This window comes from Poecilia latipinna, unplaced genomic scaffold (assembly GCF_001443285.1).
Source record: "Poecilia latipinna isolate Pla-1442-1.1 unplaced genomic scaffold, P_latipinna-1.0 Scaffold321, whole genome shotgun sequence".
Lineage (NCBI taxonomy): Eukaryota > Metazoa > Chordata > Actinopteri > Cyprinodontiformes > Poeciliidae > Poecilia > Poecilia latipinna.
In genome coordinates, this window is record NW_015112937.1 from 163077 (window position 1) to 178700 (window position 15624).

Consider the following 15624-nt stretch of genomic DNA (forward strand, 5'->3'; position numbering starts at 1 on the left):
ATTGTTGAGTTTTATTTTTGTTGCTAGATCCATGTTATTGGTTTTACTGATAAAATAAAAAGTATTGCTTCCTATAAAAACACAGTAATAAATGTAGTTTGCATTGTCCATCTGAAAGACATGGCATGGTTGTAGTTAATGGTTAGGACTTTATTTTCTTGGCTTTGAGTACAACTCAAGTGTTTTCTTACCTTCACTTTCCTGTTGAAACTCTGGAGCTTATTTCACTACACCCGCTTCTCTCAAAGAGACTCTTTAGCTCATCTTTGCCAACCCTGTTGCTGGGGTACAAAAAAAAAATTCTAATAAATAAACAAACAATGCCTAGCCTGGTGGGGGCGCAAGTAAAACCTGGTGGCCCGCCAGGCTGGTAATACTCTGAGGGAAACCAGTCATCTCCGTAGTCTCTCTATCAACTCATTTCAAACTAAAATGTGAAGGAAACAGTTAAACGACCATGCGCGAGAACTCAAGTTGTGCACAAGAGTCTGTCAGCATATTTTAGGTTATCAAGTTACAGCAGGGAATAGTGTGAGAGTAGAAGAGAGTTTCAGTCTCTGGTTACCTGTGCTGCATACTGCCCGTAAAGTACAACACCACCCTACTTCTGCTCCACTTTTCCCCAGTAAACGGCTTCATTTGTTGATATTTTTACCAGTAAAGTTCTTGTTTTCAGACTGAGTGAAGAAGAAGTCGTGCTTTTCTTTGTATTTTAGCGTGACGTTCTTCTGCAGCTTTAAATAACAGGCGTTCTTGCTCAGGTGCCCGGGTTGCTCAGAATAACCTTGAACTACTGATAGCTGCTGCTGAAGCCTGACCAGCCTTCCTCAGCACCTTTCCACAGAGATCCTGAGCTTCTAACAAACCCCTAACGTCTTCTCTCCGGCCGACCCGTGAGGTTCAGATGAGGGTTGGTTGACTGCTGTCTATTTAGGAACTGAACCCCAGTGATATCCAGATCGAAGGGGTCAGAGTGGTGACAGAACGACCCTGGTGAGGAATCACCCCGATCACACGTGTGCTGTGTCAGACGAGTCCCGGTGCACATTCCAGCACCCAGGGGTCACGAGAGCTGGGTCTGACTGGGCCCATCCTCTTTTCAGACTCTGACATCAGCTGCTGCGCCTCGCTAAGCTGACACTCTGACCTCAAAGACTACTTTAAAGACTGCCAGGCAGACGGCCGGACGAGTTTCTCATCTGGTCGAAGCTCAACAAGCGCCTCTTTGAGATATCTGGACGATACCGAGAGGAGCTGGGAAAGGTTCTTCTGTCTCCTTCTGGGACATGATCCACTAGAAGGTTTGCGTTTTTTCTGCAATGCTGCGGCATTGCCCCATTCCCCGTTTCTCATCGTCGGGTGCTCGGGCAAAGATGCCAAATGCTGCCACTGAGAAGGAGAAGGCTGTACGTGTCCCGCAGGAGAGACAGGCCCTGGACCTGCCAGACCCCAAGGACATTACCTCCAAATCGTTACCGCCCCAGAAAGTACTCAAGATCTTTAGCATCAACATCATCGCGCAAGGTTTACCGTTCTGTCGCAGACGGGTGAGTGGCATCCGTCACCAGAGAGGAATGCACTTTGGTTTCAGTTTAATCACTGATCCTAAAATATCAGAGATCACTGCAGAGGCTAGAGCTCACTCACGGGCAGACTCAAAATGTCTGCTGAGTAACTACACGGTTAATAACTAAAGAGATCTGCTGATTAATGCTGAACAACTGCAGATGTTTGCTGAATAACGGTGAATAACTGCATATAACTGTTAAATAACCACTGATTTGCTGAATAGCTACAAATATCTGCTGAATAACTGCAGAGATCTGCTGAAGTCTATTCAACACATTCTCTGTTCTTGACCACAGCTTAGCAAAGAATAATTACCTCTTTTGCTCACAGAGATTGATAAATACTTATCTGACAAACATTTTTGCTAAATTTGACACAAAACTACCAAAGTATTTTAGGTTCTAGTCATAATTCATAATTTTAAAAATAAATAGGATGTGAACAGCAGCTTGATTTGTATCAGTATTATGGTACTGAATGTGGTAGGGCATTGATTTGTCCTGTTTCCGTTTCCCATTTATGGTTTGCTCTCTGTGGCTCCGCCCCCAGCAGATGACGACAGTGTAGCAGAAAGGACCGGGCCGAGGGCCTATTTTAGTCTTCTTTAACATTCCTACTGAATTCAGTCAGCTTAATGTTCATCTAGATTAATGCACAGTGATTCGTAGAGATGTCACAAGACAGCCGTCTGATGTAAAAACTGGTTCTAATGTGTGCGTCTACTGCATGTGACGCTGAGTGATATGAAAATATATATTAATTCTACCAATTTGCATATTTCAGAACACTTGACTGCATATTTGCTAAAATTGGTTCAGTTGCCAGACAGATCTATGGTTAGCTATAAATTTTTTTTCCATTTAATATTAAGGTCTCAAGTCCTGAATGTGTCAAAGACATCGAGAGTTGCAACTTTACACCTGAGCTGCTGTTTCCATTTTAAGATCCTAGTTTGTTTACTGCTGCTGGAGGATCTCTACATTCCCCCCCGCCCCGTGTGCTTTATCAGTGAAATAATGTGAGCAGTCTAACTCATTAGTGTAACTCTAAAATTGCTTCGAGGATGAAACAAACCCCCATTCCTAGTTTTATTTTTTCTTCTTCAAGAACAAACATGTAGGCAATCAATATAACTTTTTTTTTTGTCACAAATCTTTGAACACAACTGTGGAAAATATTAGGTAAAAAAAAGAACAATCTAATTATAAGGGATCGATATTAGGTTCAAAGCAGTCATAGTAATTTCTATGGGGCTGAGATGCTTAGACTTACCATAAATGGCGGGAACGTTGTGAGAAAGTAGAAAGTTCAGAACAAAACTAAGGTAATCATAGTTGCCATTAACTTCTCACTATTCAGCAAAAGTCCTGCTGATGAACAAACTACTCTGATGGTTGGTAGCTTCATGGATCAAAATGGCTTGAAGTCCACACAACAGTCATAGAAAGTAAAAGCTGTTTCCATGTGTTTGTTTGTATCGCTGTACCATATAATTACGCAATTTAACATTTTGAAAATAAATTTGCTTAATGGAGTCATGCCAGTTTTGGAAAAAAATAATTGATTAAAAAAAAACTTGTTCGATTAAAAAAAAGTTTTGGTTATCTTGAAATTGGCTTGTTTTGCAAAACTGCAGTGGAAACACTTATTACATGATCAACAACCGGAAACTGCCACTGGCGCAAACCAGGAAGAAGAAGACGGGAATTACTCTGGACATCCTACTGACCCATCAAACAAACAGTTTAAAATTCTGTCCATCATCAAATTGAAACTTATATATTTGTAAAAACTCTCAAACTTTTGCTTTTATGAACATAGAGCTTCTATATTCATCACATTTGGTTTAGAAATATGTTACTTTTATTCTTAAACTTTTATTTTAGCTAAACTATAATCTAAAATCCTGGAGCTTTTTTCAAGTGATCTTATTTGAGGTTAAGTCATCTAAGACTTGGATTTTTTGATTCAAACCAGCCGTTCATTAAGACAGAGGTCCTCTTCTCCAGGTTAAAGAGCTACAGAGAGAATTCCCACTATGTCTGAACTTCAGGAAACAGGAATGTAGCTCCAGCTGTTGAAGGAAATGGCTGCCATGATATAGATCCTTAATGACTGGAGGTTTTAGCTGCACTGCCACTTTAACACGCCCCTGCTCCCTGAACTGCAGGCCTGTCGGGTAAGGCAATCTGGACGTGCCCACTGCAGCTATGTCTGCATCTAGAGCCATCAGCAGAATGCATCTGCCATGTGAGCAGGTGTTGTGGGTGTGCTGGAGCTTTCTTTAGCCGCTTCCTCTCAGTGTCCAGTTCCCTTCATGAGAGAGTCCAGCAGCTCCAGACCTCCACCTGGATCAGATGGATGGTTGATGACCAGGCTTTGGTCAAACTGGCTGACAGGCCAAGGAGGGTCACTCAGCCATCTGATTCAGCTGCGTTGGAGCAGCAGACTGGAGTTGCTGACCTCTGACCTGGGCATTTCTCTCACACCAATGTGGTTTGATTTAACCCATCCCACTGTCGCTCTGGTGTCATATTAAGAGTTCTTCTGCTGGAAACTGAAGCTCCGCCCAGGTTTCAGGTCTTTATCGGCATTTATTTTGCTTCATCTGTCTTTCCCTCTTTTCTCCTGTCAGAATGAGGAGCAATGTTTTCTTTTCCATAGTGGTGCGTTCACACCAAACGCGTTACGCGCATTCAAAACATGTCCAACACTACTAAGTTCGATGTAGACGCTTAATATTTTGCTCTACACCCAGTGCTTCACACATTAGGCGCGTCTGGTTTACATTCAGGGTCTGTATGGAGGCATGTGGAGGGTCAAAATCGCTCTAGCCATTGTTTTCAGTGGACGGCCTATATGTCCAAAGCGTTGAACGCTCAAAATGCTTCAAATTGCACCGTACTAGATGATGGCCCTCGATGTGTCAGGTGTGGTGGTTGCGAGGTGGTGAGAAGAGATGCAGAGACCCAGATTGTGATAAAGATGATGATGGATTTAATGAAGAAAGCTCAACAGTCCAGAACAGGCAGCATGGCAGAGAGTTAGCACACAGCTAATTACCGGTAGCAACTGAAAAGCTAAGGACTGAAAAAGAGAGCTAAACCAACACAGGACTTTGCATTTGTTTGCAGGCAGACAAATGACCTATGACATGTTTGACAAGGACCCGACAAGAGACAGAGACAGCAGGTGGACTTAAATACACAGGGGGTAATCAAGGGAACGAGACACACCTGGGAACAATCAAGGGCTGACAGGACAACACAGAGACTCAGGGAAACAGGACTAAACACAGAAAATCCCAAAATAACTAAACAGAAAAACACGGATCATGACACAATGTGCCACTGCATAGACTTTGAATGTAAAAAAAGACGCTATCAATGTTGATCTAAAAAGTTTTGCATGGTATTACATCATGCAGATTAATCTCATCACCTATTTTGACCTAGAAGCCAGTGGAGGGTTACCCACATCACAGCGCCGTTTTACACGGTCCATGTTGCATGGACCGTGTAACAATCGAGTCACAAACTGGAGTGAAAAGCTTCGCGAGGAGAGTCAGACTGGTGCGCAGCAGCAGTTTCAGGGGGTTTTGCCACTGAGCCTCATAACTGCTTAAAATAAAATAAAATAAAAAAAACAGCATGGAGTGAAAAAATAGATGTAGTACATACACAAAGTTAGTGGTTTTATGGAAAAACCATAAAAAATGTGGTGTCCAAGCATTGTGGACACTCTGGTGTATGTTGTATCATGCCAGCTGTAACATCATATTACGACACAAACCTGGACGTGGACCTGGAGTCAGATGATCTGATGAATCAATTCCTTAAAGGGGCAGTGTTATGTAAAATTGACTTTTTTAATCATTAAAACATATTATTATGTTATTCCCTCATCAAAAGCATACTTGGAGTGTTGCCTTGATTCTTTCATGCACGTTTCAGAAATCCTTCAATCTCCCGTGGCAACCATTCAGCTGTGCAAAACACCTGGGTGGACCTACCTCTGCGTTCCAGACGTAGCTCTTCCTCAAAGCTGCAGTTTCCAAACTTTTGAGTTACCACCTCAAAGAGCACATTATGTCCTATTTGATAAATATTCAACATTTTATAACAACTGAAAGTAACATAGTTTCTTGATTGTGCTATAAAATGCCACTATGTGGCTGGAAAATAGATAATGCTGCCCCTTTAAGAAGCTACATATGAATTCCATTTAGTTACCATTTATAGTATTTACTGGATAACTTCCAAAATGATGTTATGTTTTATACTTATTTACCATATATTTGTAAATTTTGCACCGCCATTGATCAAAAAATACAGTATAAAGCATCAACATGAGCCTGTTAACATGCCCCGATTACTATAGTTAACCTTATAGGTGCACTTGTGAAAGTTTTCAGTCTCGCTGCTGTTTCTGCCTGGTTCAGAGTTTTTAATCTGCAGACGTGTTTATTAAGCAGTGTGGCATGAAGGAGCAGCTGCGTTTACTGTCGGCGCTCTCTGTGGACCCGAGTGTACAGAAACCAAAGCTGGCCTGCAGGCATCCTGCTGCTCCACAAACAACCAGGCCTTTTAACTAGTTCTAGTTAAAAGGCTAGTTTTAGTTTACATATAGCCTGATGCATAATGATGAGCATGACGGAGTGAAAAGCTAATTAGTCTTTCCAAGTTTTTATTCTTTCTTCCCCGACTTCCGTATGTGATGCAAGACATTGCAACGCACTGGAAGGAAGTCTGGATGAAGCTGTGAAGAGTTTAGATCAGATGAACTGCTTGATGTGAGAAGTTCATATTAACATGTTTCAAACATGCATAAAGTACATGATGGAGATGTCAGCAATGATTAGAAATAATAGACATGGAGCATCCTCTTCATTACTGAAAGTTTAAGCTGACTTTAAGCTTCAGCATCTTTCCTTTGCAGATAAAGGATGATTGAAGAGATGAAATATTCTGAAACTGTATGAAAAAAATGATCTAGAACTCCTTTCTAAAGCCAGCCACTTTTTATTTGCTTTAAATATTTTATTATTTAAACAAAAACCTTGTTGATAAAAAGCTTTGGTGATAGAATGATGTTTTTTTGGCTGCATCAAATTTTTTTTATCTTGCATAACTTTAATGGAAACACTTTTTTCATATCACACGAGACACATGATCAACATGTCACAAACCATGAAGAAGATGACAGGAAGTTGTTGGAGGATCATTGTGCAGCATGTTTTTTAAAGGGCCACTTTTGTGTAATGTTATTCCCTTGTCAAAAACTTACCTGGACTGTTGCTTTGATTCTTTCATGGATGTTTGAGAAATCCTTTATTGAGCTTGTTATAGGAGCTGATAAAAACATTCTTAGGGGTTAATAGAGGAGCCATGTTGGGATGACTTCCTGAAGGCGGAGTTTCAGAAAGAGCAGCAGTTTCTTGAAGAGAGAAGAGGACCAATTTCAAGGTGTTGAATGACAGTCATATCTTTTAAGTCATATTTGATGGAGCATTTCTATAACAGCTGAAGATAACATAGTTGTGTGAATGTGCTATAAAACGGCACTGTGTGCCTGGAAAATACATAATTCTGCCATTTTAAAGATTTAGTTCTTAGCTAACGGTCTGTGGTGGAGCAGCAGCAGAAGCGCTGCGCTGCAGGATGGCAGATTCTTTGCCCTTGGGCTGCAAATAACCCAGAGCAGAGGCATCTGCCATTGGCTATTCTGAGAAGCTGCTCCATTCCGGGGAGACGCACGGATCCGGTCGACTGGCGGCCCAGACCCGGGTTCGCCCGAGCAGTTGTGTTTAATCTGCAGGTTGCCAGGAGGAGCACAGGCTGAGGTAGAGGATCAGTCAAGGCGCTTACATCCTCCTGGTTTATTTTCCTCCTCATGTCCTGATTATTCTGATTCCAGCATCAAGCAGCTCATAATGGCCTAGCTGACACTTTTTTTGAACTGAAGTCTGGTTAAAATATGATTTGATGGTGCACATTATCGTTATAGTGTTATATGGTGCTTTACATGCAGTGAATAGTGGATGCCGTCATTGCCTCAGCTGCTGCAGGCTGCCTGGAGGCTCTGATAGCTCCCAGGAGGGAGGAAGAGGCTTCTTCCATCGGTCACAGACCTTAAATATGGCTTTACCTTCAGTTTAAAGGTACACTAACATTTGTTTAATTTTAAGCTAAATAATCTTGACTGAGGTAGTGGTGCGCCTATCCACTTTTTTCACTTCCGGTACCAATATCGATCTGAAGTTAGGCATCAACCAATACCAATCCAATACAGAAAAACAGCTCTGGATTGACTTTAAAAAAAAAAAAAAAAACTTTTTAAACACAGACATTTTGTACTGAATTACAAATTTATTTGCCAACTCTACAGCTGAACAGCACACTAAAATACACCAATAGCTTCACAAGCTTGGTCAAACATCTAAAAACAACTTTAATTTGTCCAGTAAGTTCAATTAGGAGTAGAAGAGCCAGTTGAAAATGATCTGACATTGACAAAAACAATAGGTTGACTATGTTGGTCAAACATGTAAATATAAACTGCAACAAAATGTTTTCTTTCAAATGGTTGAAGTGTAAAAGAAACCATTTGATCAGACTTACTTTGTCAACAATGGTTTGCAAAAGCTGCTTTGACCAATATGTAAGAAATATGATTTCATTATTATTTAAATTTATTTAAATGGCAAAATTTACCATTTTACCATGGTAAGTTTATTTACCAGAAAAAAAAGGAAAAAAAAAAAACTTTTTTTGAAAAAAAGAATTCTTCAAAAAATGAAGAATTTTTTGGTGAAATTCTTCATAATAATATGTTTATGGATTAAGATAAATAAGAAAGTTGCTCGAGATGAGGGTAAAATAATCTAGGATAAACTGTAACTTGTTTTCAGCTGTCGGCCACATTCTCTCCGTCCGACCTGGTTCTTTATCAGCCTGGATGGTGCGAGCGGTAATTTAGGCCCCAACGTCCATGTTTTGCAAGTTCTCATCTTCATAATGACCTTGGCTGTGGAGTAATCTGCCTCCATGTCTGACGGTGGCGACGGCGTTCAGACCAAAAATATCCATCTGTCAGAAACGAGGAGCCACGTCGGTACAGGTAGCACCAATGAAATACTATATGGTCCAACAGATGAAGGCTTATCACGTCCCAACTGCAACACAGAAAGGCTTGGAGAACGTTTCACCATGGTTGCCGAGGTAAACAGTATTAATAACACTCAGATTTCACCGATGTTTCAAAAAAGCACAAACATTTACAGTAGAAATATTTAACTCGTGCTTATTCACTCTAGTTTTCACATTATTCTGTGAGGACATTCCTGACAATTCAAAGTTAAATCACGCTTCCTTGTCCCTATTTATTATTAAAGAAACGTTTCCTGCATGCGTCTCGGGCAGCAGGTGATGTGGCTCCGTTTAGCTCGCCCTCTGTTGGCTCAAACAGGACAAATGCTTCCTGACTGGCAGAGGATTAGCTGCTGGTTCAGAAATGAAAGTCATCTGTTTTTTTTTTTTTTTGCACTGCCAACGTGTTTTATATTACTTTTGAAATTTGGCTCCTGATGTCTTTTTTCTATGTTTTTTTGGAGGGGGATAAAATGTTGGCAGGAAATCCCTCTCCACCTCACTGGAACCACATTAGAACATTGGATTTTAAAACTTAATGGTTTCATACACATTTCAAGTACAACTGACATTTAGTAATACGTGATACTTTTTCTGAACAAAAGTTGAAACAAACGAATATGTATAGGGCTGGATGATATGACTGAAAAACTAATCACAATATAGGGCTTCATACTATTCTGTGAAGTATGAAACCATTATTGATATCGGTCAATATCAACAACTATTGATGTGTTTTTGTTTTAAATATCTGAAATCCTGCCAAACTTGTGGTGTCACCTTAACCTTTTTATTCACACTTGTGTATTTTTAAGCAGTTATGAGGCACAGTGGCAAGACCCGACACTGCTGTCAGGGAACCAAAGAGTGAAAGAGTCTTAGTTGATGCCACCAACTTTTCTCTCGCCAACCGTCTTTCCATAACATAAAGAAATACATTTTTCATATGCTGAATGTAAAAAATAAAAAATGTTAACTTCATTTTGTCAGCTTTATCAAATATTGACTTGATAAACAGAAAATGTTGGTTTTCTCACATTGTTAAACTTGGACATGAAGTGATTTAATTTACACCCGCCCTCAAAATCAACCTTGCTTATTAGCATCATATTTTTTTTCTACCATGTTACAATTTTCCAGATTTAACACTTTCACTTCTCTGTCATCACTTTCTCAACTTTGTAGCGTATCAGTAATTTATGAATGAGAAGTTCTGTCATGCAGCTTGACTGAATGAGCTCTTATTAAGGTGAAACATAAGGAGCTTGTCGAGTGTTTATATTTCCAAAGATAATCGGATAAATTGCTACTTTTCATCCCACAGCGAACTCTGTACAGTTTCTCTTTCTCGTTCTGGTATGACCTCGCCATATTTATTTCTGTATTAACTGTCTCCACTTAAACATGACCAGTGGTGCCCTATTCTGGATAGTGGCCAAACTACAGCACTGAAAGAAGGTCTAACCGGATGTTAATAATTTAATAGATTGGAACTAATTTTAATCAAACTAACCATTAATCAACATTTAGTTGTAAGTCAATTTATAGGCTGCATTCCAAGATGGAAATAAACTAAGACTTAAACTTAGTTTTAATGGCTGGGATTCAATGTGGCGCCTAGAACTGCAGACACTGCATAACTGGCATTTTAACTAAAGCAGCATCAGCTTAGATACTTACAAGAAATAATAATTTCCTACTTATGACGAACCAGCAGTGATGCACAGTGGGCCCAGAGTTGTTGGGGGTGATGAGGGGAGACGGTGTGTCCTGGGCAGGTTTAGCTCCAGGTGGTTCCGACCGCAGCGGACCATCTGTCCCGTCTGTAGCAGAGAGAGAAGCCGTCTGCTCCGGGGTTCCTGCGGAGATACAGGAATTCTGGAGCGATTCTAGCAGACATTGTTGCCGTAACAACACATGGCTGAGTCATTCTGGACGTCTTCTCCAGGAGACAGAGGAGCAGCCTTGATTTGCTCAAATGATAAAAACACTCAATGAAACATGACTCATTGTATGACTCGTTCAGATGAGTCAGACCAAGAACAGGAGCTGGAGTTGCTTCCAAACAGAAGTTTACAAAAAGTCTTAATGCATTTATATTAGGCTAATTTTAAACTACAGCGTTTAAGTGATTATAAACAAAAGGTAACAAAGTATGTATAAAAAACTGGCGGATAAGAGACAAGTGACCCGAAGGTAGCTTGGTTACTTGACTGTGCTATAAAATGGCACTAAAATACATAAAACTGGTCCTTTAAAAACTCCTAAAAGAGATTTCTGATAATCTGTAATTCAGCCTTTAAAAAGTCCATTGAATTGTACTGTAAACTGTAAAAAAGAAAAAAAAAAAAAGACCTTTTAATAACTGAAATCTTTCTCTTATTTTTTTTCTATGTCTCCTTTCTTCCGGTTGGACGGGAACATGAAGGTAAGAAAAAGTTTTGTTTTCCTGTAAATGCTCATGCTGTGGTTTCCTTTCTCTTTTCTAATCCTTTATTCTGAACCACATTTGTTGCAAACACATTTTGTTCTCAGGCGCAAAAGCTCAGAATATTTCTGTGACCAATAGGGGGCAGCATGACCTAAAAACTGATGACTTTTAGAGCCTTTGTGTGTCAACCAACCAGGATCCATACGTTCAGCCTCAGCTTTTTGTGCACCACTTTGCCTGATGTGTGAATTTAGTTGGCTGCGGCTACGTCCTCCCTCCCTCCCTCCCTCCCTCCCGCTGGTCTTGTTGTTTGTGCCGATTTTAAAATCACGCCATTTCCTCTTCTGCCCCTGTTAAAAAAAACAAACAAAACAAACAAACAAAAAAAACATCCATCCTCGTCTCTACTAAGCTAATAAGTAAAAGCAGTCCTGGTGTCTGCAGACACACCTGGCTAAGAGCTTTGGTAAACGTTGACATTGTCATGGCCGTGATTGCAGCACTCGGCGCCGTATTAGTGGACCAGATCCACTCCTCCATCTCCCACATTAACGCAGTGGTAAGTATGCAACAAAAACGAAAAAACATCCTTTTGTACAAGGTCAATGCTAACAGGCCTGTAGCTTTTGTTAAATACTGAAGCAACAACTTAGCTTAAAAGCAGAATAATAAGCAGACAACTAAAAATCAAATGTACATTAAAATAAGTTGTTAAAAGCAAAGTTTTCTTTAAAGATTCAGCTGTTTAATGTGAATTGCCTCAGGACGTTTCTCTTACATAAAACGGCTTTTAGAGGAAGTTTGATGTATTTATTTCTAAATAATATTTCTAACAAAATATTCTTTGACAAATAAAGCTGACATGATTTAGTCATGTTTCTGCTGAGTTGTGGCGAATGTGCAGGCCAGAGTCAAAGACGGGGCTCGGCTATAATCATGCAGTCTAACAGCATGATTAATATTATTATCATCATTAATATTATTTCAAAGTATTTATATATTTAGAAGAAATTTTAAAAGAAAATACAAATTACAAATGCAGTCCATAACTATAATTATAAAATAAATTTATTTTACCACATGTACTTTCAAAATGTTTGATACATTGATACCCTTAGACCCAAAACATTGTTGTATTTATCTTAAAAATTCATCTTCAAAGCATGAAGGTTTATCAAAATTAATGTAATCTGTTTAAAATAAAATGACATTTTTTGTCCCCAATAAGTGATCATTTCTTACATCTTGACTCCACTGTTGTTTTTTGCAACAGTTGCCCTTCTCATGCATCTTATTTACATCATATAATGTGTAAATAAGACGCATAATATGCGTCTCGGATTTTACTGCGAAAATCCTAGAAGAGATTATTTGGCTTCAGTAAACGACCCAGAACAAAGACGTAACAATAAAGCTTGATATATTTGTGTATCAAATACTACGGCACATTGTTCAGAACTAATTTTTCGGCTTCATTCGAAAAATTAACAATGCGGTTCACTCATGGCATCACTTTAATAACAAAATAAAACTGTCCTGCATTAGATTATGGTAGAATATTTTCAACTCAACCTGCATCCTCCTAGGAATTACATCAGACCAAGGTTATTAAATTTAACTAAAACCAACAAAAACTGAAATTGAGGAAACATTTTCGTTAACTGAAACAAATAAAAACACTAATTAATGAGGAAAATCTATAACTATCTGGACCTATGTCACGTGTTTGTAAAACTACAACATACTGAAGTTGTAGATATAATATTCTTCATCATTAGCCTTTCAAACTGAACCTAAATATTAACCAAAGCATGGAAAAACTAAAAGTAGTGCTAACATAAAAACTAAAATAAAACTAAATATTTAACTAATGATAAAAAGAAAAAACTAGCAAAGACATTCTAAAAACTAATTAAAACTAACTAAATTAGACAAGCAAAAAGCCACAACGAAATCAAGCTGAACTATCATGAAAAACCCAAAACTGTCATGGGTTTTCTCTGTCTGTGTGGCAGACGGAGAGTCTGCCACACAGCTTGGGATGATTTCTGTGCTGATCAGCCATCAGAGTGATGAGCTAAAACATTAAAGTCCCGTTTCCAGGCGGTTCATCATGCAGGACGCTGATGTGGCGTCAGCTGATGCATGTCTGTATACTTTTCACTGTGGAGGACGGAGCAGCCTCTCTGACAACTCTGATCCGCTGTGCGTTCCCGCTGCCAGGCCCATGATGGATCCATATCATGTCCACCTACAGCAGGAGAAGAACCTCATAAAAGCTTTTCATATGGATTGTTGTTTTATACGCCCAACCACCTGAATGAGACTCTGAGTAGGAATACACTTTATCTCAACATGGAGGGAAAAAAATTTCTTGCTGAGGGAAAATAACCACGGGGGGTGTGTGTGTGTGTGTGTGTGTGTGTGTGTGTGTGTGTGTGTGTGTGTGTGTGAGAGAGAGAGAGAAGTACTTCAAACCCTCCAGTGTTCTCTAGAGTGTTATCACCGCTCTATATTCCTCAGCCGTTGAGCAGAATCGTGGCGTTAAGCACAAGACGGTGTTCAATTATTTTCCGTCTCTCTTTAAGTGCTTTTTTTTACCTTCCTCTTCATTTGCCAATGGTTCTTAAGAGAGGAATATGCTTCTAAATATGGCACATAGTGATAAGAAATTAATTTTCTGTACATACATTTTCATCTGTGCCATTGAAACATTTGGTAAAGAGTCATAAAACCTTCATTTGTTATAACGCACTTCTAACCAAAACAACTGCATAGACTTTTTTGTTAAGTTATGGAAACCCAACATGACTAACTAGATCTATTGCTTCTGGAGATGCAAATTATGATTAATGAGTTATGTGTTGATCTATAGTTGACCGATGTTATTGATCGATTGATGTATTGATAAGCGGCCATTTTCTCTTGTATCAAGATCGCTGACCATCTTTCCATAACATAAAGGGCTACATTTTGTCAGCTGTATGAAATACTGACTGAATAAAAAGAAATTTGTGGTTTTCTTGCATTATTAAGCGTAGACATATTTACAAAATATAACAAAACAGGAATCACTTAGGTTGCCGATTACAAAAATAAAAGATGAAAACAATATTTTATTTTGAAATACTAAATTCCCTATGAACAGAGCGATATTCATGCAGAAGTATCTGTGGTTGCTCTGGAAGGAGTGTTCAAATGTGGCTCCATGAAGTGCTTCAAGTACTCACAACAGAACCTCAAAATCAACTTTACTTACTGGCATCATGTTTTTTTTCCCCCCATCATGTTGCAGTTTTTCTGAGTGATCCCCTCCATGTTTCTGTCTTCGTAGCATATCAGTCACTTTTGGTTGAGAAGTTGCCGCTGCTCCACCACACAGCTCAGCTAGATCAGCGTTAAGGTGAAACTTAAGGTGCCTGTCAAGTGTTTATATTTCTAAACAGAACCGCGTCAAATTCATTTTGCATCCCACAAAAGACTCTGTTTGGACTGTTTCTCTTTCTCGTTCTGGGATAGCTCCACCATTTTTGTTTCTGTATCAACTGCTTTCTGGTTTATGATGAGCAGTGACACACGCCCTCTGCTGGATGGTGGCCAAACTACAACACTAACAGAAATGTCTAAGCGGACGTTATTAGTTAATCCATTGGAACTAAATTTAATTGAATAAAACATTGTTGACAATTAATCATAAGTCAGTTTATTGTTTGCATCCCTAGCTGCTTCTATAGAATTTGTGCACATCTTCAGTGCATTATTATTTTGGGTTTGATGCAAATAGACTTAAGACTATATGCGTCAGAAACGCTAATTATCAAGCAAGCTTAGAATGTTTTCACTGGTCTGCTGTTTATTGAGAAACACTGGGAGAGGAACAAGCCGATTGGTTTTCTAGTCGGGTCTTTGAATGTGGTAGCTATCCTGCAGTCTGCTGCTTAACAAACAAGCTGCTGATAGTTAAACTGTATCTTTAGAATGACTAAATTATTACCTTAACAGGGTAATAATACTGACTGTTTACCCAGTCAGTATTTTATGGTTTTCACAACAATTCAATTCAGTTTATTTATGTTGCGCCAATTCACAACAAATGTCTCACTTTACAAAACGTGTTTCAGTTCAGTTGCACATACATGGGTCCTAGTTATCCAACAGCTATCCAACAATTATGATCAATTAATTATTCAAAGTAGATTTAACAGTTTTAATCTAAGTAAACCCAACAGGTTGCAAATCATAGACTTGCAATAACTATTCTCTCCTTGATAGCAAAAAGACACATTTCTGGGATCTATAAAACTGGTTTCTTTGCACGCACGCACACACACACACACGCACACACACGCACACTCACATAAACCCAGACCATCTGGATTGTGTGTGTTCTTATTTAGTTATGCTAGCTTGATAGATGACAGAGGAGGGGAGTCTATGGCTACATTAGATTTTTCAGCTTTGTTTCCGGACCAGAAC

At 39.2% G+C, this 15624-nt stretch overlaps 1 protein-coding gene across 1 annotated transcript in view; it reads left to right on the top strand.

Annotated features, from left to right (window-relative positions):
- The first annotated feature begins 1131 nt into the window (after positions 1 to 1131).
- LOC106949049 (F-box/WD repeat-containing protein 7) overlaps positions 1132 to 15624 on the top strand; it is a 62276-nt gene continuing 47783 nt past the window's right edge. Inside the window, exon 1 of the mRNA XM_015035029.1 lies at positions 1132 to 1547. Within this exon, the coding sequence (XP_014890515.1) occupies positions 1320 to 1547 (228 nt within the window). The 5' untranslated portion in view covers positions 1132 to 1319. The remainder of the gene's footprint in view (positions 1548 to 15624) is intronic.